The 26115-nt window shown below is 39.1% G+C and overlaps 1 protein-coding gene across 1 annotated transcript in view; it reads right to left on the reverse strand.

Annotated features, from left to right (window-relative positions):
• The window catches only part of galnt10 (UDP-N-acetyl-alpha-D-galactosamine:polypeptide N-acetylgalactosaminyltransferase 10 (GalNAc-T10)), a 69494-nt gene that overhangs the window by 32924 nt on the left and 10455 nt on the right, over positions 1-26115 (reverse strand). Inside the window, exons 2-6 of the mRNA XM_055179141.2 lie at positions 25221-25311; positions 23975-24113; positions 7103-7269; positions 546-731; positions 278-461 (exon numbers count right to left, since the gene is read on the reverse strand). Coding sequence (XP_055035116.1) covers positions 278-461; positions 546-731; positions 7103-7269; positions 23975-24113; positions 25221-25311 — 767 coding nt within the window. The remainder of the gene's footprint in view (positions 1-277; positions 462-545; positions 732-7102; positions 7270-23974; positions 24114-25220; positions 25312-26115) is intronic.

The raw sequence follows: 26115 nt of genomic DNA on the forward strand, positions 1-26115 counted from the left end.
CAAAGCTCATCAAACTGAAAAGCGATGTGTCCCTGATTGGCCAGCTTACCAGTACATTGTGATTGGCCTGAATACCTCTAACGTAAACCAGAAATGTGACGGCACAGCAACATGTCTTATCTTCAGAAAACATGCTCATTGTCTAATGCTTACTCCAAACAAAACTGGAAAATACTTTCTTGTAAGTGCAAGACAATTTTCTTTAAAAACACCATTGTAAAACAGATGATCTCTCTTTAGACAGACATCTAGTGATAGTCTTATTGGTGGTACTCACTCAAAAGGCTCGCTGGGGTCCGAATTCTGTAGTTGGGGTGGAATAGGGATGCGTTTGTAGTACATCTCCCAATCAAAAGCCCCACGCATAGCATCACCAGCTTGAGTCTCATAGCCAAAGTTGTCATGATCAATAACATCAATCATGGGGCACACTATTGTTTTGCGGTTTCGCGCAATGCGGTCTTCAAATTAAAAAGAAATGAATTGTTAGCTGTGTATAACTGAAGTATTTATGAAAACAATCCCTACAAGGAAGTTTCTCTTACCCAGTAAAGGGGGCAGCCAGTTGACGTTGGCTTCACAGTGCGAGTCTAGAAATGTGATGACTTCACCCTTAGCTGCTGCAGCTCCCAGCAGTCTGGTCCTAATCAGACCCTCACGCTTCTTAGTACGAAGAATTCGTACCTTTGGTATCCATACCATGTACTCCTCCAACTGTGCTTTCAGATGCTCTATGAAATAGAGAAGAATGGCAGTAGGGGTGAGCGGAGCACAAACCAATGCGGGGTTAATTGTAACACAGCTACTTTACATATATAGGGCCAAGCAATCTGTGCTTTTGGTCTTTTTCTCTTACTGTCAGAAGATCTCTTTTTGTGAATTTGTAAAAAATTTTGATGTGTTTTGATTGAGATATTGAACAAAGACTGTTTTGGAGGCATAAAAGTAAATTCTTGTCTTAAGTTTTTTTCAATTTCTGAGATGGGCGTGCAAGTCACCAAATCCAACCTTATATTATTTTAATCACTGTCTTGTTACCTTAAAGCTCACGTAACACACGCTGTTTCTGCATTTCTGATGTTAATCTGGAGTACCTATAGTGTAGTATGACATCCTTTATATCTCTGAAGAATCTTTAGTTTAATCAGATTTATAAAAGAAAGATTAGCTTTACCGAAGCTTTCCGATAACGTACGAATGTTGGATGTCTTCTCCTTACATCCAAAAACACACTTCTTCTTTCGTGCAATTGTTGACTTTTGAAATTAAACAAAGCTGAGTGGCGTGATAAGCTGTTAGCAGCTCTAGCGTCTCCCGCTGATTGACGGGTGGGCGGGAGTTAGAACTGTAATCGAAAAAAACTTGCCGAAACTTGTACGAACCCTGGCGAAGTGCATTCGGCACAGAAATACTCTATAACACGTCCAACTGCTGTTTTGACACTTTGCCTACGTTTAGCATGAGGAAACAACTCTATAACTGTGTTAATAAGTCAGAATGCTTGAAATACCATTGAACCCCCCCTTTAAACATAACACCCATTTTGAAACATGTCAGTAACTCCTAGTATTTGATAGCTGGGATTGAAAAGATTTTTACAGGTTTTAACGCAGTGTTACAACTAAGCCTCCAGTATACAATCTAAAAAAAAAAACTAGTTATCAAAATAATAACTGTTAATACAGTATCAGGGGAAATAACTGACAATTATGATTTTTTTGTCTTAATTGTAAACCCCTTTCAAAAAATCTATTTGTATTTATATGCATTTATGCTTAATACAAGAATGGTTAGATGAAGGATCATGGATGGATGGATGAATGTGTGGATATCTATCTATAGCTGAGGGCGACCAAGTCCCTGGCGGTCCCACCCACATAGTGTGCACCACGCCTCGATGTGAAGAATATATCTGCTCTCCCCACAATAAGCTGACCCCGACAGGTGTCTGTCATGTATAAGCATAGCGTGCCTCTGCCATTTTGGCATCCACTTGAGTGGACCCCCTTCATAGGTTCTGCCATGTACTTTAGTGATGCGCTTCGGCCACATGAGCAGGCCATGTTCAATATGGCGAATAAATGTATAGTGTCCTGCACAACACCTGCTCTAGGCCCTCCACCACAACTGCCCCAGGTGGAAAAATCCAGACACAAGTTACGCACATGAGCCACTCCGATGATGTATTCATTTTGCAGGGACCCACTAATTTGATGGCTCCTTGCTACGAGCAGCGAGCAGTGTTAAGGGAGACATATGCAGAGTGTTACTCTGTTGTCAAACACAACATGGAATGTACTATTTGACGTCCAGTGGTGCTCACTTCAGAATAAAGTTAATGCAACTTTCCCAGAGTTAGGAAAACATTAGAACAATTCTTTACAAACCTAAAAATAACGTCCTGTTAATAAAAAACTTTCATGGCTAACCAAAAACCAAACCTTCAACTAGGGCTGCACGATTCAAGGAAAAATGATGATCACGATTGTTTTGCTCAAACTTTTGATCACGATTAGAAATCACAATCATTCTTTAAGTGACGAACTTCTATTCACTTCAGTATTTTTATTACACTTTACAGCCATGTGTATAATATTAGGCTATATATATTTTATATATTATAAAATATTTTATTGTTTTGTCATTTTCACAGCTCCCATTCCACAAAATTCTGCATAGATTTTGCAAAAGAAATCCAAAAATAACTTCTTACACAGATTCAATTGCAGCTGATACTCTTACAGCAATTAAAGCAGTTCAGTTTTGTTTTAACTGTCAAAATAATTAAATATCTTTTATTTCTTACATTTTAGAGCATTTTGTGTTTGTTAAATTAAGGTTTTTATGATGGCCAAGGGGTTAGCGGCCGATTGCAAGTTAATGACATATTTGATCAATTGAGCCTCTCAAATCAACACTTCACCTGCCTAAATAACATTTATATGACATATATATTTTCAACATATTACAATGTTGGTTTAAAAGTTTATTATCAACACACACTATTTTTAAAAAGCAGAGGCAGGCTGCTCTGCTGCTCGCAGTCCCGACGGAGACATGGCTATTCATGTATCAAGCAGTTAAACAAAAAAAATCTCAAACAAGAAAAAAATGACACAGCATTCTTACATGACTACAGGAAGAAGTCTTTTATAGATTGTGTCTTGGATGCTGTGTGCATAGATTATGCGCAGTATTTAAGGTTTTAATCCAGTCCTCCATTTATCTTTTCCCCCAGTGCTGCGGGCGGAGATGCTAAACACATTTGCAACAGGTGCATTGTGAATGTATGTGTGTGCGTAGCAAACTCGTGTGATAGGTTAAATGTCTTTCTTTTACAATTCATTAATTCTTTTAATTAAATTGAAAAATATAAAAAGATGAAGCCTAAAAAAGCCAGAGGCCTGGCCTGCGTATCAACTGTGGCGTTAAAATTTGCCCGAAACCCGACCGGAGGCGCGTAAAAAGGCTGAAATGCATTTATGGTTGCGGCTTGTGTCTTCAGCTTTTAAAAATCTTGATATTTCACATTTGGACGAAACAAAAGCACAGTTTGCACAAGACTCGTAACTTACCTAATCCTCAAATCCGAAATATCCAAAAAATGGAGTATATGACCCTTTTCGGGAACTAAGGTACGTATTTCTGCACTTTCTTCTTGTTGCTCTGCTATTATGTTCGTTCAAGATGAATGACTGTAAATCTCGTGATGCCAAGTTAATTCTACCATAACAGAGGCCGCACTTGCAAATATCCACTCGGTATACTCTGACTCCGCCCATATCAAGCAAACACATTGCTTGATTCTAGAACATCTGCTTTGTGCTTGGTCTTTACACATTAATCACAATGTAGAAGGCCACAAAGAAAGATGCAGCTTCCATGGGTAAGTGATGCAGTGCGACAGTTAATTAAAAAAAGACATTTTGCCCTAAAAACCTTAAAACTAGATAAAAATCTTAAAACTAGATATGACACAGATCTTATGTTATTTAAAGGTTTACGAAATCAAGTAGTAAAAGAATTGCCCAATTTAAAATCAAATTATTATATGACAATTCTGACTGAAGCTAAAGGAAATTCTAAAGAAATATGGAGACAAATAAACAGTTTAATTAAACCTAATGCAAATATAAATAATTCATATGAATTAAAATATGAAGGAAAAAACATATCAGACCCTGTTCAAGTTGCTAATGTTTGTAATCAATTTTTTATTAAATCTGTTCAAGATCTTGCTTTAAATTTTTTGGATGATGAGCCCAGTAGTAGCAACTTAAACATATTGTCATCAGTAAATGAGAATTCTTTTAAAATTTGAGAAGTGGATCAGGCAGTGGAATTGAAAGCTATTTCAGATCTGAATACCAATTTATCTAAAGACAACTACAACATAGATGCAACTTTCCTCAAAAAATATGCACACATTATTATTCAGCCATTGACCCACATTATAAATGTCTCTATAAATACTGGAATATTTCCAGAGGCCTGGAAAAAGGCACTGGTTAAACCTATCTTTAAGTGCGGGAATTCCACAGACGTTAGTAACTATCGACCAATAAGTCTAGTTCCGGTAATGTCAAAGATACTAGAAAAAATTGTTTCAGAACAGCTAACTCAATATCCAGAAATGCATCAGTATACACCCCCCCAAAGGTATGGTTTCAGGCAGAACCATTCTACTGAATCAGCCATCTGTGCATTACTGGAAAATATTGTGCAGCCGCTTGATAAAGGAAACATCGTGGGTGTGGTATTCCTGGACTTAAAGAGGGCATTCGATACAGTAAATCATAGTCGTCTTATTTCAAAACTGTCATCATGTCACATCAGGCACTATCATGGTTCGAGTCTTACTTACAGGGCCGAGAACAATGTGTAGATATTGATCATGTAAAATCTGCCCCATGTAAAATTAAGACCGGAGTCCCTCAGGGAACCATACTGGGGCCTGTTCTCTTCAGCCTGTACGTGAATGAGCTGCCTGAAGTGTGTCCTGAAATTGGCCTTCAAATGTATGCCGATGACACTGTGGTTTATGTGTCTGGCAAAAACCCTGTTGTTATCGGTAGTACATTAACTAGAAGTCTTGAGAAAGTGTCTAATTGGCTAAATAAATCTTGTTTAACACTTAATCTGAGGAAAACTAAATCTATGTGTTTCTCTATAACAAGAACTCGTACAATAAATGACCTTAACATTAAAATGAATGGCGAACTCATCGATCAGGTAAAAAAAGAAAAAAATGTGATTTTAGATTCTCAGTTAAATATTAAAAGTCATATTAAAAACATCTCAAGAAAAATGAAGGCCAGTATGAACTGTTTTAGAATGATTAGGAGCTGTCTAACATTAGAATGTGCTCATGTTTTTTTTAACACTTTGATCCTGTCTCACCTGTCGTACTGCACCACTGTTTGGACCCAGACTAGCCAAACTACCCTAAAGCCTATTGAGAGGCTTTATAACCATGCTCTAAAAATTTTAGTTAAAAAGCCTATTCGATTTCATCATTGTTATATTTTAAATTAATATAACATTTTAAACTTTGCTAATTTTGTTCATCTCAGATATATAATGTTGTTTTTTAAATGTTTGATTGGACTTGCACCGGAGCCACTTCGTAAATTTGTTAACAGGCTGGAACCATCCAGATCAACAAGAGCAGTTACATGTGGAAACTGTAAAGTTCCATTCTTTAAACCATCTTTTGCTCAAAATGTTTTTTCTGTGAAAGGAGCCAGTCTGTGGAACTGGCTTCCTACAAATATAAATACTCTAACTAAACTGTCCACCTTTAAAAAATTAACAAAAGCCTGGCTCATACAGCAGCAGCAGTGTGATCATGTCTTATGAGATGTATAGCTGTGTATGAGGTGTGCATCTGTGTGAGTTAGAGTGAATGTGTTAAATTACTACATTTATTTTTACTGGTTTTAACTGGTTTTTGGACATTCTTTTATACTTGCTGTTTTTTATTCTCATGTTTTATTCTCTTATTATCTTAACTGTTAAAAAGCCCTTCTAGGGACAGGTGTCGCAAATTAGCCATGGCTATAAACACTGTGATACAGGCATCGGATTGTTCTTGATGTACTAATCTATGTTTTTTGTATCTGTCCCTATCCAAAAAAACAAATAAATAAAATAAATAATCGCGACGATTGTCTTTATCTAATCGTGGGGCGCACATATCGTTATCATGATAAAAATACGATTAATCGTACAGCCCTACCTTCAATAATAACATTCTGGGAACTTAAAACAAACTTTCCGGAAACTTCAAAAGTTGGTATTATTTCTTTCTGGATTTAATATTATAATAATGATTTAATAGAATAAATATTTTTTTAAATGGCAGAAATTAAATAATGCACTTAGACAAATATACTTGGACAACATGAAATTATAGAATTACTAACAGCTTGCGTCAGCACAAACCATCATTTTGGTGTTAAATAACAACTGTCAGGATTTACAAAATGCACGCAGTGGATTTTTGGAATTGCACTCTCGTGTTAATATGTCCCGTTTAGTAAATCTGGCCCTATATAATTATTTTTTCTATTATAACTTTGAGAAGTAGATTCTATTGTACAATATTAAATCATAATTTCTACAAAATGTAAAAGTTAAACAAAACTTTTATTTTGATTGGTTGTAGCAAAGAGGTTTTTCCTCCAATAAAATGAGGAAAGGCTCATAAAGTTTTTTTTCTCAGAGCAGTTTTGGAGATGTTTATGTGTTCATGCAGATGCTGAAAACACCACGAGCCTCATGCATGCTTTTGTATGTCCTTAAAATGTATACATCCATCCATCTATCCAACAATCTGTGTTTACTTGACATTTGCATTATACTGTAAATTCCATATTCATAACTGTATTCCGGGATTACCTCTGCATCATGGAAATCATATGGTCTATACTACTCCTCAATATAAGGTTTTATCTGAAAATCTAACAGTAATGGTTTGGCTCAGCTCAGCCTTAACCATTCACAAGTCAAAGCATTTCCCTGTAAATCTGCACTATTATGTTAGTTTTAAATCATTAACTTTCCGCTGCATTATTTTATGGTATCTTCATGTTGCTTGTACCTTTGTCACTGAAGTCATCCACCAGGATGATCTCAGCAATGAGTTGGGGTGGTGAGCGGTTAAGAATGCTGTGAACTGTGCGCAGTAGTGATGACCAGCCTTCATTATGAAAGGGGATGATGATACTTGTGTTGGGAAGCTTTTCTGCATACAGCTTCATCTTACAGCTGTAGATAAAAGAAACAGCTACAAATGTTATGTAATATTCACAAATCTTATATCATTTATTTTTATTTTATTTCTTTATTTATCAAGGACAATGCACAGACAAACATTAATCTCAGATAGAGAAAAGATGCTCTGCACCAGATTTAGCTACTAGCTAATTTCCATCTGTAGTCCTTAGACAGGTCATAAAAAAACAGTTCCCTCTAATTCTCAATTCTTATATTACTAGACCTTAGTGCAGCCTTTGACACAATAGATCACACAATCTTACTCAATAGACTAGAAAACTATGTTGGCATCAGTGGTCAGGCAATAGCCTGGTTTAGATTGTATCTAACAAATCGCTATCATTTTGTTTATGTAAATGAGGAAGAGTCATATCACTCCCTGGTTAAATACGGCGTACTGCAGGGATCAGTTTTAGGTCCTATCTTGTTCTCGTTATATATGCTACCTCTAGGAGACATTATCAGGAAACATAACATAAGTTTTCACTGCTATGCGGATGATACCCAGCTTTACATCTCCTTATGTCCTAGCGAAACACACACGTTTTCTAAGCTAACAGACTGCATTAGCGATGTTAGTGACTGGATGGCACATAACTTCCTTATGCTAAACTCCAATAAGACAGAGATACTTATTATCGAACCGAATCGCTACAAGCATAATATGACAGATTACAAGTTGCCCATAGATGGCTACACTGTGGTGCCATCTTCCACGGTTAAGAACTTAGGTGTGATGTTCGACAGCAATTTATCCTTCGATAGTCATATTTCCAACGTCTGGCACACAGCATTCTTCCATCTTAAAAAATATCAAAAAAATACGCCATATAGTGTCTGCATCAGATGCAGAAAAGCTTATCCACACTTTTATGACCTCTAGAATAGACTATTGTAAATCGTTACTCGGGGGATGTCACACAAATCAGGTAAACAAGCTACAGCTAGTTCAAATCGCCATTGCAAGAGTGCTCACTAGATCTAAGAAGTATGACCACATAAGTCCAATTTTGGCATCTTTACACTGGTTACCAGTTAAATATCGCTACCAGTTCAAGGATAATGCACAGAGTTAAATATACCAGTTAAATAAATATAGTTAAATCTCCCAAGGGTTTTTTCCTCCTAGGACTTTTTTCCCTCCTTGCTAAATATCCGGGAGGTTTTTCTGCGAGGAGTCAGCCGACATTGGTTTAACCTAACACCGCCTTCTATATGTTACATCAACACACTCGCTTGTAAAGTTTATTCATAGCCGCTGTATTTTGCTACTTATGTTGTCTGGCGATTTTTCTGTGTTTTCCCCTGCTTCTATTAATGTAAAGTTGCTTTGAAACAATTACCTATAGTGAAAAGCTCTATATAAATAAAATTGAATTTAATTAATTAAAATAAACCAAAAAGTATTTTTTATTCAGGTGAAATTTGCATTTATTTATAGTTATAGTTCAAAAATGTAGCTAGTCTTTAGGTTTATAAACTTTAAAAAAAAACTAAAGTCAATCAGTAAATGTTTTTTTCAGTTAGTAGAACTTATCCGGTTTTATAGTGCACCAATACAGCTTATTTCAGAATAAATGAAGCTGGAAATTAATATTGCATTGCTCTATTGAGCCACCCAAAAAGGGAGAACTTCCATCAGCGTGAAAGCACTAATATGCACACAACAACAATATTTAACCACCCAGGTCCTCACAGATTCAACACCATTTGTACATATGTTTCTGTCTGTGTGCCCTCCCCAGTGCACCCATGACACCATCTATAGCAGGATGGAGTTTCAATCATTGTGAGAATGACTGGCAACAACTAGAATCTTTACACTACAATCTTTAGACACCACACACTACATGTTTATATTTTACTAACACTGGCACAACAGGAAAAGACTAAAAGACCAAACTAATATGGGTATAATTTCATATTTGGTAAAAAAAAAATAATGTTAAATGTGTCCCAAGCTTAACACTAGAGAAGTTTTTTAGATAGATAATCAGCTTAAAAGCTAGTTAATAAGTAGTTTAGAGTATCCTTAGTAAGTTAAGATGAGACTCACTAAATTCACAAGAATGTTGCTAGACATTACTTTATGTCACACCCTCTGCTAATTTACGTCACCTTGCACACACCCTGAACTGCATTGACAAATATATTTCAAGTATTCAAAAAAAATTTTTTAACATTCAATGGTACTGTATGGCAGTGGTATATACACGTCAGTGCTACTGCATGGCTTTTATTGAAATTATCAACTCTTTTGGGGTCCGGCTGGGTCAGGTGGCCTTTCTGTGTAAAGTTTGCAAGTTCTCGTGTCAACATGGGTTTACTCCGGGTAATCTGGTTTCCCTTCCATAGGCCAAAAACATAAATGAATTGGAGTCAAATTGCCCCCCCCCAAATTTGTCTATTCATTAACTTGTGTGGATCAACTTGTATATGGATTAACCAATTCTCATCATGAATATAGCCATAGATGCTGGAATTGTGCTAGGAATAAACAAACAAACATGCGACTAAACTTGATGTTGATGACATAAAAATTGTCCAACAAGATGCAGTCCAACTCCTGAATAAAAATAAAAATGTGTTTGGTCTGATTTAAAAAATATATATTTTAAACATAGGCTGATTTTGACATTGACATTGATTGGTTTGTCAATAATGAGCACGGAAATGTTTGGTTGTTTGCTAAGCATAGCATCACCGCTTAACATTAAGACACGGTTGAGTGTTGCAGTGAGACTGAGACGCTATGGTTCTGCTGTGAACTATTTTCGCTGCTGAAACAACAAAAACAGGCAATATTGCATCTAAAATGTGACTTAATATTAATTACTTGTTTAGTGAACTGTTATATGAAATCGGTGTCACATTTTAGTCATGATGTGATGTTGCTTAACTATATCATGTTATTCAAAATAGAGCCCGACCGATTTATCGTTTTGCCAATTTTATCGGCCGATATGAGCATGTCGCAGATATATCTGTATCAGTGTGTAAGCGGCAGAAATGCAGCCGATATGAAAGTTTCTTACAGAACAAATTATCTCTTTCCCCGCCATTGACGAGAGCTCTCGTCAATCAAGAGAAAACGCTTCCCAGCCAATGACGAGTATTTCCGTCTTTCCGCAATACCGCTATTATCCACTAGGTGGCGCCCTTCCGCAAGTTTTTAAACCCGGAAGTATTGCCCTATGGCAAGCTGCTGCATGTCCGTGTCTGTTTTAAAGATTGCTCTGAATGGGATCTCTATGAAAAGTCTGTCACAAAAATGGAATTATCTCTGCTTTTTGCTCAAAATGTGGTGTTTTTGCAGAAACCTACCCATATTCAAAAGCTGATTACAAAAGAACTACTGGAGGTAGGATGAAACGTTTTTTGTTTGAAACCAGAGGGTCTGTTCTTTCATTTGGTATATTGTATGTTTATATATTTAAAGAAGAACATTTTCTGGAAGGCATTAAATTTTGTGAAAATCATGAAAAACAGTGGCGCTGGCTGGCAACTTTTTTAAAAAACGCTGGCGGGGAAAGAGTTAAATGCTTCTGAAAGATGTAAGAACTTATTTGTCCAGCAGAGTGTGCCCTATTGGTTGCTAATGGCGACCCAGGTCACTCACTGTAGTGACACCAGCCAATCCCCCACCCCCTTAACTTCAGTCAGTCTCTCAGGCTAAATCCGAAACCGCATACTGCCATACTATATAGTAGGCAAAAAGCAGTAGGCGAACGAATAGTATGTCCGAAACCTCAGTATATGTAAAAGGGTAGGCGAGAATTACCGGGATTTTGGCCTATTTCTCGCAAGATTCAGATGCACGTGTACTTAAGTATTGTCCGAAACCGCCTACTTACTGAAAATGTAGTAGGGGAAACAGAACGTGAACAGAGTAGTATGTCCGAATCCTCAGTATCAATAAAATCAGTAGGCGAGAAATCCCCGGATGCCCTACTGAGTCCGCCCAGATTCTGAAGCGTGCATCGGATGGACACTTCTATCCCAGCTTTCCCATGATGCCACGGAAAAGCAAAGCAATCGATCGGAGAACGGCCAATCGGGTGATTTCGATACGTTACACAGGGCTGTTCCTCAGCACCCTGACTTCACGCACAGACCCAGGATATAAGTGCTCAGATGATTCATGAAAATAAAGCCGCAGAATTGTCACAGCTGTGTTGAGATGGCAGTAAATATGTGATGGTTTGTTAGAAAAATACATTTGAATACATTTTTGTTTGATATGGGATTCACTTCTATACGTTTCCATTTATTGTGATGGTTTTATTCATTCATTTTTTTATTCATGTTTCCTGTTGTTTTAAGTAAATACAAGAGATTGCTTCACTAAAATGTATATAATCACATGGCCTGCATTGTCTAGTTTGTATTCAAGCACAGCTGTCATCTGGCAATAGATATTAAATTACAATCTGCTTGTTTTACTTTATTTACTACAAAATAATGTGTAATATATCTGTAACACTGACAGAGACCGTAGTAGAGTTGTCAAGTTACTGATGCAATCAGGTGTTAGTGCACCTGTCCCTCATACACACGCATACGTTTTCATGCCTGTTTTAAGTTTTGTTCGAGTTCATGCACCGCTGTAAGAACCAACAGGTGGATGACCTCAAAGTACCGTGAGAGCGATTCCAGAAATCATACGGAGTAGTCTGATTTCGAGTCGCTCTCGCGGTATTGTGATGTCAATCTCCTGTCGGTTCTTGTGGTTCCGCATGAACTTGAACCAGTCTACTACGTCATAGGTCGCATGATAACGTCAACATGGTGGATGCTGTCCATACTTAACGCGAACGTAGGCACTGTCTTAGCGCACGTTAAGTGGCTACTCAGTGAAATTCAGTACATACACAGTAAGTATGCGATTTCTGATTCAGCCTCAGTTCAGGTGGCGGCAGTCAGGCAGTGTCTTTCACAACATTTTTACACCTGGTATTAAGACGCACTTTCATCGATTGTATTATAAGTGGACAAGAGAGACGCATCCCCATTTACATTTGGTGTTTTAATTGGTCTCTTTTGTCGACTTGCGAGTTATTAAAACGCAAAGCGGGAGAAATGACGCAAGACGGAGAAATGACACGTTTAAACGTTTTTCTTAACAGGGAGTTGCTAACTAATTTGTGAAGCACATAACTTACTGTAAAGCTAATATCCAATGACTTCATAAGTTTCCCTTTTCAATACAAGTCCAACATATTCTCGTCAAAACTGCAAATGATGCAAGTTTTATGTATTTTGTTCTGTTTGTGTTTTAAAGTTATTTATAATAAGTCAAGTTTACTGTTTAGTGCACTGATATCAGACTCATTTTGGATAATAAAGTTTATTGTTAACTTCTTGCATCTAGTACATATCTTTGTCACGTAAATATAAGTGTTTGATCACCAAATTTGTTATTTATTTATACACAGTATTCTGTTAATGTATATAGTGTATTCTATGTACATTACTGTAGTATAATAAACTGTAGTATATGTGTACTGTATTATAATATACACCTAAAGAATATCAGCCGATATATCGTTATCTGTCTTTTTTTTACTTCCTAATATCTGTATCGGCATCGGCCCGAAAAAACGCATATCGGTCGGGCTCTAATTAAAAACTCCACATGTTTACCGCAGTATGTTAACTGAGTTTTTGTTAACACACGGTTAACTCACTTTGTGTTTGCTGCGCTCATTTGTTTCTAACTCACTTTGTGTTTGCTGCGCTCACTTGTTTCAATTTCTCCCTGAGAGGCAGCGCAGCCCTGTTAGCGTAATTACGTTATGCACTTTCGATCGCCATTGAGACTTAGAGGCTGTTTACACTTGGCATTAACATGTGTTTTCGTCGATCGGATCACAAGTGGACGACGTTAATGCCAGGTGTAAACGGTGTTCAAAACGTTTTGAGCTCGTCCACTTTCGACCACTTTAAACCACATCCAGAGGTGTTCGAAACAACATTCGATCGGATCTCTTTGGAGCTGCGGAACGCACATGTGGTTGAATGCATTCGAACAGCCACACGCGACCGCCTTCTCTCCGCCCATTATCTAATCTGAGGTATTAAACACAAGTTTTACGTCTTTTTTGACTTCTGGCGTGAACATTCGATGAACAGCGCTATTTTTAGCCTTTCATTGATAAAACTAAGCGGCTGATCTCCGTAGTTTCGTTTTGAAAGCGTCTGAAAGTTGCGCGATCCTATTTCATCAATTGCGCTGAAAATTCAAAGAAAGCTCTTACATACTCATGTACAAAACACTGTGCAGCATGTTTACTTGCTAAACAAGCAGTGCACTCCGACATTATATTAGTTTGCGTCCATATAAACTCATAATTACTCCCGCTCGGGTTTGAATGACAGCAGAGAGACTCGCCCACCGTCTCACAGACCACCCCCTCATAGTATTCAGCACAGAAGCGGTCGAAAGTGGACAAAAGAGACGGATTTAAATACCAGGTGTAAACGTCATGTGTCTCTCTCGTCCACTTGTGATCCGATCGATGAAAACACATCTTAATACCAAGTGTAAACAGCCCCTAAAAGATGCAGAATCATTATTGCGTTTTGGTGATTGCTATTGTCGTTTTTATCAGGCTAGGCTACTTGTCCGGTCAGGCAAGTAAAACTCTCTTTCACTTGGCCTTTTAAAAAATTCACTTGTCCCTGATAAGCAGACAAGCGTTGATGTTTAGACTGCTTTAGTAGGCTAGGTCCAATCTTTACGACTCCTCGGTTGTATTGTGTCATTGGAGAGGTGTGTTAGTTCTTCCTCGTTTTTGTCCATTTAATTTATAATTTATGAAATTATGCATTGCATAATGTATTCCTCCAGATCTGTATAAAAGGAACAATAATTCAACAGTAACTTATGAAGAAACTATGGAGAATATCAAAAGTTGTCAGGATCCTGCCGGAACCTTGTCTTGTTTTAATATTTAGTCCAGTATGGCAGGGTTCTGACAGTACAATTTTTTGTGTGGGAAATGCATGGTCTGTATTGTGTATATAAACCACATATTTCCTGTGTCTCGTCACTTTTTACCCAATCCCTTGCTTATCATTTGAACCCGTGCCCCTCATCCTTGTTTTTGGTGTCCTGTACTGGTTCGTTTTGTGCTGTTTTCTTGTGAGTACTGAGTCGTGAATATGTCAAGTTAAAGCCTAGCCTAGCCTAGTCTAGTGTTCTTTGTTTTTGTGAAGTTAGTCTAGTTTTGTACAAGTGTTTTACCCGTCATTAGTTTATATCCTGTTTTGACTTGTTTGCCGCATCATGAGTTTTTGTTTTCTGTACGTTGCCAGGTCTTTAAGTAGTATGGCATACACAGAATCTGATACAATACTACAGAAAAGTAGCCATTTCCTATATTCTCTGGTTGTACATATACATATACATATACTAGGGGTGGAACGGTACACAGAAGTCCCGGTTCGGTTTGTACCTCGTTTCAGGCGCCACGGTTCGAAACAAAAATGAAGAAGGCATTTTTTTAGTACTTAAGCTAATCTTAAAAACATACAGTAGGTGTCCTTATCAGTGTTATTTTGAGATGTCATGAATATGAACTGAAATGCATTTAACATACTATCTCGTATTTCAAAAATGTATACCACTTTAAGTAATCTTGTACTCATCTTTCATACAAATATGGGTTCAAATGTATTACAAGTGTTACCTAAATACATTTTAAAATTACATTTTGGCATTATTTCATATTAATGTACTAAAGAACAAAAAAATAGGCTTGTAGGATGAATTAACTCTTTCACCGCCAGCGTTTTTAAAAAAAGTTGCCAGCCAGCGCCAGCGTTTTTCATGATTTTCACAAAAGTTTAATGCCTTCCAGAAAATGTTATTCTTCAAATATATAAACATACAATATACCAAATGAAAGAACAGACCCTGTGCTTTCAAAAAAAAAAAAAACGTTTCATACTACCTTGAGTAGTTCTTTTGTAATCAGCTATTGAATATGGGTAGGTTTCTGCAAAAACACCACATTTTGAGCAAAAAGCAGAGATAATTCCATTTTTGTGACGGACTTTTCATAGAGATCCCATTCAGAGCGATCTTTAAAACAGACACGGACATGCAGCAGCTTGCCATAGGGCAATACTTCCGGTTTTAAAAAGTTGCGGAAGGGCGCCACCTAGTGGATTATAGCGGTATTGCGGAAAGACGGAAATACTCGTCATTGGCGGGGAAGCGTTTTCTCTTAATTGACAAGATACCTAGTCAATGGCGGGGAAAGAGTTAATAGGTGTGTACGACTTCACGAGGCGCTGCAAGAAACGACAAGTGGATGACGTCAGAGTAACGTGAGAGCCATTTGAAATCAGCCTCCTCCGCAAGATTTCTCGCGGTACTCTGACGCTGATGGCGCTGCGTAAAGTTTAGCACACTTAAAAAACTGAAAGCAGCTGAACTCGACAGAACTGCCCTGCGTATGCCTGTTGTATATAGCAGGACAATTTATCTCCTACTTCTCAGCGTGAGAAATACAAAGTGTGGCGTTTGAACTGACTGAAATGAGTGTGTGTCAAGGTGAATGCGTGGCCCTGATTAGATGTATTTCCACTCACATACCTAACAACTGCTGAACAACGCCGACGCACTGTCCTCGTCTTTTCCACCACTCTCTCGCCTGTACTATTGTAACTTACTTGAAAACTGAAGTTTTGACAAACTTGCGACATTAAAGAGGCTGGCTGACCGTCTAACTCTTGTGGATCACCACTTGACATCCTCGCTATCGCTGCTCACTAACTGACTGGACCTTCTTCGACGTGACAAAAAAATGCAGAGTGCCAGAGAATGTAGCTCTGATAGAGCGCATACATAGGCGGAGCTCGGATGCATCGGCGCCAATCAGAGCTTCAGAGCTAAAGCGGGGCAACAGATTAGCTGTCCATAAAGAACCCGCGTATCTATCAGTAGTTCCGCATTACATTAATTATTTTGCACACAAGTTTTTTTTATTTTCATACCGTGTATTCTCCGTTTAAATGCATGCACCGAACCGTGACCCCCGTACCGATTCGGTTCGAAACGAATACATGTATTGTTCCACCCCTAACATATACATATACATGTATACATATACATATATACATATACATATATACATATACACATATACATACATATACATATACATATATACTAAGGGTGTCACGATTTCGATTTAGAATCGAAATCGATCGAAATTAAGTCACAACCTCGAACTTCGAATTAAAAAATTGGATAGTCGATGCTGCCACGCCCCCATGTCCCGTCCGGTCGGCTTGCCTCTCAGAAGTGCCTTTAAAAACATCCATCCAGCGGAACGCGATTTATATTTTAAACACGAGTGATGTATTGCTACAACTCCTTGAAATGCATATCATAAACAGGATTACTACCTAGTGATCTGCCTTCGGACAGAGCGCAGCTCTCTGCACGTGCACGAGAGAGCCGCCAAGATGCAGCGGGTTATATTTTAAAGCGTAACTGAGTGAGAGTCAGAGTGAGCGTCGTGCATCAGAGCTCCGTCGAGTTTATCATCCAAATCCTATTTTCTGACTACCTTGTTCCTATTTATATAATATAACATATTCGTTTATCTCAAGAATACTTTACCGTGACGACTATTGAGCAGTACTACCACGTGAAACGATTTATCACTGCTAAACACCCAGTGTTAGCATATAGCCCGCTAGCATCACAGGTGCCGGTTTTAGTTACCATTTTGCCGATCTAATGGCGGACTCATCCACTGTATGCTATTCAGACCTGTCCTCACCTGAGCGGGAAGCTGTGGAGCAGTTGATACCCGGTTATCGCAGATCCTACGCGAAGTACAGCGCCCAGTTCACCCAGGCTCCAGACATCCACAAGCGACCGAGAAGTGCAAAAAGCGAACACCCTACGCGGTGCAGCTTCACGGACCACGCTCGAGGGAACGGAGACGCCATCGCCCAGAATGAAAGCGATCGGGAAGCCGTGGAGGAGCCGCTGCCCGGCCGTCGCAGATTCAGCTTGCCTCACATCACACTGGCTACAGACGTCCGCAGGCGATCGGGGCGTGCTGCGAGTGAGCTTCCCTCGCGATGTAGCTTCACGGACCGCGTCCAGGTGACCGAAGACGCCATCAACCAACATGAAAGCGGTAAGACTCCGCTTGTTATTGTAACCTGCATTACTTGCCACATGTACAGTTTAGCTTCTTCCATCAGCACAGAGGGGTTTACTTGTGCTAAGTGTATTGAAGTAGTAAGGCTGACGGAGAAGATTGCAGAACTAGAAGCGCGCATCCAAACGCTAGTTGATGACAGCAATACCGCTAATGCTACAAACGCTAATGCTACAAACGCTAATACCGCTAATGCTACAAACGCTAATACCGCTAATGCTACAAACGCTAATACCGCTAATGTTACAAACGCTAATACCGCTAATGTTACAAACGCTAATACCGCTAATGCTACAAACGCTAATACCGCTAATGCTACAAACGCTACTACCGCTAATGCTACAAACACTGTTTCGGGTGCGCCTAGTGTTAAACGTAATACACATAGCTCGGTTCCATCATCTGAGTCAAGGGGGCCGACTAACTGGGTGACTGTCAGGCGGCAAAGTCGTTTCCGGTGCCCACCCAAGATCCCCCTGGTAATTTCAAACAGGTTCGATATTCTAAGCAACACAGCGACTGAGACGTCTGTTAAAAGTGCCTTGGTCATTGGAGATTCGATACTTAGGAACGCAAACATTGAGGCACCAGCCACCATAGTCGATTGTATACCGGGAGCCAGGTCTTCAGACATTAGATCAAAACTTAAAGTGCTGGCTAATGCTAAGCGTAAGTTTTCTAAAATTGTTATTCACGCCGGCACGAATGACACCAGACTCCGCCAGTCGGAGATCACCAAAGATAATATTAAAGAGATATGTGAAATTGCTAAAACAATGTCAGACAATGTAATATGCTCTGGTCCCCTCCCCGCCTACCGGGGGGATGAAACTTACAGTAGATTATTGTCTCTTCACGACTGGATGTCAAAATGGTGCCCTCAGCATAACGTAGGGTTTATAGACAATTGGAAGCATTTTCGGGGGAGACCTGACCTGCTAAAGAGAGATGGCCTCCATCCATCTCAGGAAGGAAGGGCGATTCTCTCTATAAATCTGACCAATAGTCTTACTTCGAATACAGTCTGACTATCCAGGGTACAAGTCAGACAACAGACGGATCGGCTTAACCGTCCATCTGTTAGCTGCCGTGATATGTCAAGATCACTTATATCCCAGCACTTCGAGTCAATCTTACCAGAATATCAACACATTTCAACTGTATTTGTTCCCCGAACAAATAAATACAGAGCACCGCTTGCCACATCTGGTACAAATCTGATTAATATAAAATTAGAAAACAATACTTTAACGGATGAACCTCGAATGTTAAAATTCGGCCTTCTTAACATTAGATCGCTTACCAATAAAGAACCTATTGTCAATGAAATAGTTACAGACCAAAACTTAGATGCACTCTGTTTAACAGAAACTTGGCTTAAAGCAGACGACTACATTAGTTTAAACGAATCCACCCCACAAGACTATTATTATAAACACGAACCTCGATTAAAGGGGAGAGGGGGTGGTGTAGCTACAATATACAACAAAATTTTTAAAGTAAACCAAAAATCTGAAGTAAAATTTAAATCATTCGAACTAATGTTGTTAAATATGGAAATAACCGATCGTAACCACAAACAGCTCTCTTTTGCCTTAGCTACAATCTATAGACCTCCGGGCCACCATGCAGATTTCCTTAAAGAAATAGCAGATTTCCTGTCTGAGCTTGTAGTCACTGTAGATAAAGCTCTTATCGTTGGTGATTTTAATATTCATGTGGATAACCCAAAAGATGCACTAGGACGTGCATTTATGGATGTTCTACATTCTCTCAATATTAGACAAAACGTGACAGGGCCAACGCATACTCGTAAGCACACATTAGACTTAATTCTGTCACTCGGGCTCAATATTAATGACATCAAAATATCACCTCAGAGTGATGCAGTTTCTGACCATTACCTTGTGTCATACACTGTACTTCTAGATAGGATCAGTCAATCCACAACATGCTACAGATTAGCCAGAACAATAATTTCCACCACTAAAGATAGATTTATTAGCACTCTTCCAGACCTGTACCAAATTAAACATGTAGCAGATAACTCTGACGATCTAGATATTGTAATAGAAAACCTAAACAATGTCTGTTCTAACACATTGGATGCCGTTGCTCCCATTCGAAAAAAGAGAATCAAAGAAAAACCGCCAGCTCCATGGTATGATCATCACACCGCAGCACTCAAAAAGGCAACTAGGAAAATGGAAAGAAATTATAGAAGCACAAAGTTAGAGGTATGGCGTGCAGCATGGAAAGAGAGTGTTAAACAATACAGACAGGCTATTAAAACCGCCAGATCTACCTATCTTAGCAAGCTTATAAATGAGAATCATAATAACCCTCGTTTCCTCTTCAGCACGGTTGCAAAACTGACTAGAAATAAAGAACAAACAGAAACCAATAGTAAACTTCAACACAATAGTAACGACTTCATGAACTTCTTTTCTAACAAAATTACGGCTATAAGGGAAAACATCGTAGCTACCCAGGCAGCCACCACTCAACCCGTTAGTTCACTTAACACTAGACTACCATACGAACATCTTGATTCATTTAAACCTACTACAATAGATGAGCTCTCTAGACTAGTTACATCATCCAAATCATCATCCTGTATATTAGACCCCGTTCCCACAAAACTGCTTAAAGAGGTATTCCCTGTAGTGTCAACCCCGGTTCTAAATATCTTTAACTCATCGCTAGAAATAGGATACATTCCAACAACTTTCAAACTAGCAGTTATTAAACCGCTGATTAAAAAACCGCAGCTTGATCAGGGAGAGCTTAATAACTTTAGACCAATCTCAAATCTCCCTTTTCTTTCGAAAATATTAGAAAAGGTAGTAGCAAGCCAGTTACGCACATTCTTGACAAATAATAGTACATATGAAAAGTTCCAATCAGGATTCAGGCCCCACCATAGCACAGAGACAGCGTTGCTTAGAGTTACAAACGACCTCCTATTAACATCCGATCGTGGTGAAATCTCAATTCTTATATTATTAGACCTTAGTGCAGCCTTTGACACAATAGATCATACAATCTTACTCAATAGACTAGAAAACTATGTTGGTATCAGTGGTCAGGCGCTAGCCTGGTTTAGGTCGTATCTAACCAATCGCTATCACTTTGTTTATGTAAATGAGGAAGAGTCATATCACTCCCTGGTTAAATACGGTGTACCGCAGGGATCGGTTTTAGGTCCTATCCTGTTCTCGTTATACATGTTACCTCTAGGAGACATTATCAGGAAACATAACATAAGTTTTCACTGCTATGCGGATGATACCCAGCTTTACATCTCCTCACATCCCAGCGAAACACACACGTTTTCTAAGCTAACAGACTGCCTTAGCGATGTTAGTGACTGGATGGCACATAACTTTCTTAAGCTGAACTCCAATAAGACAGAGATACTTATTATTGAACCGAATCGCTACAAACATAATATGTCAGATTACAAGTTGCACATAGATGGCTGCACTGTGGTGCCATCTTCCACGGTTAGGAACTTAGGTGTGATGTTCGACAGCAACTTATCCTTCGATAGTCATATCGCCAACGTCTGCCGCACAGCATTCTTCCATCTTAGAAATATCTCGAAAATACGCCATATACTGTCTACATCTGACGCAGAGAAGCTTATCCATGCTTTTATGACCTCTAGAATAGACTATTGTAACTCGCTACTCGGGGGATGCCATGCAAATCAAGTAAACAAGCTTCAGCTAGTTCAAAACGCTTCCGCAAGGGTACTTACTCGATCTAAAAAGTATGACCACATAAGCCCAATTCTGGCATCTTTACACTGGCTACCAGTTAAATATCGCATACAATTTAAAATATCACTAATCACCTACAAAGCTTTAAATGGCCTAGCACCCTCATATCTTAGAGAATTACTATCAGAATACAATCCATCACTCACACTACGGTCGCAAAATTCTGGTCTCTTGATTATCCCCAGACTATCAAAAGTGTCTAAAAGTGGAAGGTAATTTTCCTACTTAGCCCCTAAGCTCTGGAATGATTTACCAACCGATGTCCGAGAATCAGACACAGTCGATAATTTTAAATCTAGACTTAAAACTTTTCTCTTCAACAAAGCATTCGCATAATTTGTCTAGTAAAAGTACTTAACTCGAAATAGTTATCTGTACGGAACAAAGCACTCGCGGTCATAACACAGATCAACCAAATAAATAAATAAAAATCTTATCTTAACCTATAGTCGGATTGCGATTTTGGAACTTTCGTGTTCTTGTGAATAGTATGCCATACAAACCCGTTTGCCACTGAACCTGCATTAACGACGACAGTGGGGCTTTTGGCCTTAGTCAAACGGGTTGGCACGTATGGTTGGGTTGTGATTTTGGCGCTTTCTTTCTATTTCGAATAGTATGCCATACAGACCCGTTTGCCACTGAACCTGCATTAACGATGACAGTGGGGCTTCCGGCCTTAGTCAAACGGGTTGGCACGTATGGTCGGGTTGCGATTTTGGCGCTTTCTTGTGTCTTGTGAATAGTATGCCATACAGACCCGTTTGCCACTGAACCTGCATTAACGACGACAGTGGGGCCTCCAGCCTTAGTCAAACGGGTTGACACGTATGGTCAGGTTGCGATGTTGGCGTTTTTTCGTGATCTTGTAAATAGTATGCAATATAGACCCGTTTGCCACTGAACCAGCATTAACAACGACAGTGGGGTTACAGGCCTTAGTCAAACGGGTCGACAGGTTTCATTTTCTCTTAAAAATCGGAAGGTGACCCTTAGTTACCATATATACCGTCGCAGTGGGCCCCCAATTTGCAAAATCCTCAACTGTGGATAATATAATTATGCCGCAATAGTTAGTCTGTCTGAAACTAAGCTGATTCAACCACATCACTGTGTGACACTTGCATTACATGTGAACGGCCCCTACGCTAATATGATTTTGTTTTTCTCTCCCTGTCTCGTCCCTGGGTCCCATTGACCCTGAGGACAATGGGACAAACAGACCCAGTTCTGGTGGATGTGGAAGTCGGCACACCTCTGATCTACTGGTCGTCCTTCAATGTGATGCCCAGCTGATGCCTGACCAACGACCACCGGCAGGACCCGCTTAATATCCGCTTAATCTCTGCTTAATCTCTGCTTAATCTCCGCTTAAGCTCCTTATCCGTTAATATGTGTGTATATACATGTATATCTCCCAAGGGTTTTTCCCTCCTAGGACTTTTATTTTTATTTCCTCGGCTAAACAACCCGGGGTTTTTGTTTTTTTTTTTCTCCTAGGGGGTTTTTTACCCCGGGGAGGTAGCCTGCTTGGGCTTAACTTAGCTTCTTCTTCTCGACGTTACATTAGTAATATGCTCGCTCATAATGTCGCGTCATAGCCGCAGCAAATTTGACTGCTTATGCTATTGTGTATTATGTTGTGCTATCTGTCGTTTTTCTGTGCTTTTACTGCTTCTATTAATGTAAAGCTGCTTTGAAACAATTGAGTATTGTGAAAAGCGCTATATAAATAAAATTGAATTGAATTGAATTGAATTGAATTGAATTGAATTGAATTGAATTGAATTGAATTGAATTGAATTGAATTGAATTGAATTGAATTGAATTGAATTGATCAGAGCCTGACTCCGCCCACTGGCAATATTTGAAAAATGCAAGAAAAGTGGGCAGATCCCAACAGAGATAGAGGGGAGGAACTAAGCTCGTACCAAGTGTGTGGTGAGATCGTAACAAGGGCGTGGCGAGCTTGAATCTGCTTACGTCACGAGTCATTTTTTGGACTCAACATCCAATAGGAAAATTCAACTGCAGTAGCCACCGTTTAACCTGAAGAGGGCAGCACTCAGACGTTTTTACACCATATATTGCAGTATTGAAACACTTTATATCCAAATGTCAAAAAACTTTCTAAAATCAATGAACAGCACTAATAAAGCATCATTCTTACAGATCATTACCTAAAAAAAATTGGTTAAGGGTTTAGTTACTCTTTAAACGAAAGGTATAGTTTGCCTCAGGTCGCATGAAACGCATAAAACTGAACAAATACGTAAGGATTATTACTTTAGTTTATGTTTAGACTTTGGACAGATGCGAGATGCGCATGCACGTGAGACAGAGAGAAGCGCAGCTGCTTATGACGCACCGATTTTAGTTCAGATAATAGGAGTCCAAGACGCGCGCATTAAGTCTATCTGCGTTCAAGAAGGAATTCTCTCTCTACAAGCTCTCTCGTGTAAAGTAAAGCCCACAAACCCCCATGCGAGGAAAAGCACGCAATGTGCATGTTAATGTGAAACTATAATAATAATAACAATAATAAAGGCATATAATTTTTTGTCTTAAAAAAAATCATTTAAAAATCGAGAATCGAATTGAATCGTGACATCAGAATCGAAAATCTAATCGAATCGAGGATTTGGAGAATCATGACACCCCTAATATATACATACATATACATATACAAACATACAAACATACAGCATATACAAAATAACTTACTTTGGGTGTCTGATATCAGGAAGGGATCTGTTGAGAGCGATTCTATTACTGACAAATATGTTGAATCCATTGTCCCTGTAGGCTTGATCCACACGATCTGAATCAGTTAAAGGATAAGGCTTGCCTTGTTCACCAACACCTTCAAACACATTAAATGAAACCAGCATAATACTTTAGAATACTGGAAACAGTTTAAGCAGTATTAGTGTTAATGTCATGTAAACGTAATCTGCTATGTGAATGTGAACAATTCAGATGAAAGCGCATGTGTAACAGTATTTTGAATTCATGCATTACATGTACTGTAGGTCTTAAAGTGACAGCACATCAAATAAATGTAATGTCTTTAAAACTAAAAAAGTTTATAAAATATTGAAAACTTATTGATATTGGATTGAACCAAAATTGAATCGAATCGAAACCATATTTAAAAAAATAACTGAATCCCCAAATTGGTCATAATTCCAAGCCCAACTTTTGACTGATAAACTGAGTAGCCTAAATACAGATTAGGCCAGGTGATCAAAAGCATTTTAGTAACAAGTGTGAAAATGAATATTTAACAAAAATAAGGCATTTTGGTAGGTTCTAAAAACCGTGATGCTGATCTAATATTCAGGTGTCAAGCACTAAGGTGCTACAGCAGCTGGGGTGTTCTTAAGTTTCTTACATTTTTTTGTCTAAAAGTCAAAGGTAACTTAAAGGGGACAGAGAATGAAAAACCATTTTACCTTGTCTTTGTTGAATAATGGTAGTCTACCCACATTCACAAACATACAAAAAGTGCTAAACATGCTAAACATCTCAGTCTCATAGAAATTCCTCTTTTAGAAATGTCAGACAGAAAACAGCCCAATCTGAAAAACTGATGCTTATGACATCACAGGCATCTAACTGCCCTTCCACTTTAAAATAATTGGCTACATTTTTTGAGTGGCAGCAAAGTCAGCCAATCAGTAATGAGATTGCAAGTTAAGCCAGTAGGGGGAGTCAAATAGGTGCAAAACCACTTGTTTAAAATCCCCACCCTAATAGAGCTATCTGAGAGAGGTTTTTAGGAAGCTTCTAAGGCATTACAGACCCAAACAAAAATGTCACATCACAGAACAAGGATAAATACTCCGTTCAATCATTCTATGTCACCTTTAAAAAAGAAAGGAAAGCAAAATGTCAGAATCCAGACTAAAAGAATACCTTAGTTTTAAACTTTACATTTACATGTAAGGTTTTTGCTCATGTAACCTACCTAAGCGTGCTGCATCTCTCTTGATGGCTGCATAATCATGCCAGTCTCTTTTCCGAACACCGGTATTCTGCAAATCTTGTCTGTTCATTCTCTGAAAAACAAAAACAAAGCATGTGTAATGATGTGCCATACTACCAGATGAATGGAACAACATTTTGTACCTGGAGGGTGAGTGATAGTCATTGCTCAAGAGATCTGTGCTATCAAATCGTCCCGTTATCCTCCCACGGTTCGGTGGTGCACCGTGTTTGATTTGACCACGCATTTCTAATATAGTTTGGTGAAAAAACAATGCATACAACCGCTAATGTATGGTTCTGAATAAGCTCTGCGTGTGTTTAAGTGAGAAGGTGAGAGTACATGTCCAAAAGGTGCGAAGCCCTATTGTTTTTCCTCAAATTTATTATTAGGGCCCGAGCACTGAGGAGCAGGCCAGAATGACCCTCGACAGTGGGGCAGCTAAAGGATATGTCGACATACCCCAGGAGGAGCATGCTGTCACGGTGCACGTATGCCCACAGACAGCTGCTACCTGGCAGGTTCGACCAAGGCTCCCTTCCAAAGCATGTACGTTTTCTTCAGCACTTGTGTCAAGAGCTTACATGGCGGCAGGTCAAGCTGCCCCTGCCCTGCATGCCATGGCCATCCTGCAGGTCCACCAGGCCAAGGCATTAAAAGATCTGCACGAGTGTAGGTCCAACCCAGAGATTATGCAGGAACTCCGCCACTGACCTCGCCCTCCGGCAACGAAGGTTACGGCTCACGCTCTGCATTGGTCGATGTCCGCATTGGTGGTCCAAGAGAGACATCTCTGGCTTAACGTTGCGCAGATTAAGGATGCCGAGAAGGTTCGCTTTATCAATGCCACCATCTTGCAAGCAGGGCTGTTTGGCGA

This window comes from Misgurnus anguillicaudatus, chromosome 9 (assembly GCF_027580225.2).
Source record: "Misgurnus anguillicaudatus chromosome 9, ASM2758022v2, whole genome shotgun sequence".
Taxonomy (NCBI): Eukaryota; Metazoa; Chordata; class Actinopteri; order Cypriniformes; family Cobitidae; genus Misgurnus; species Misgurnus anguillicaudatus.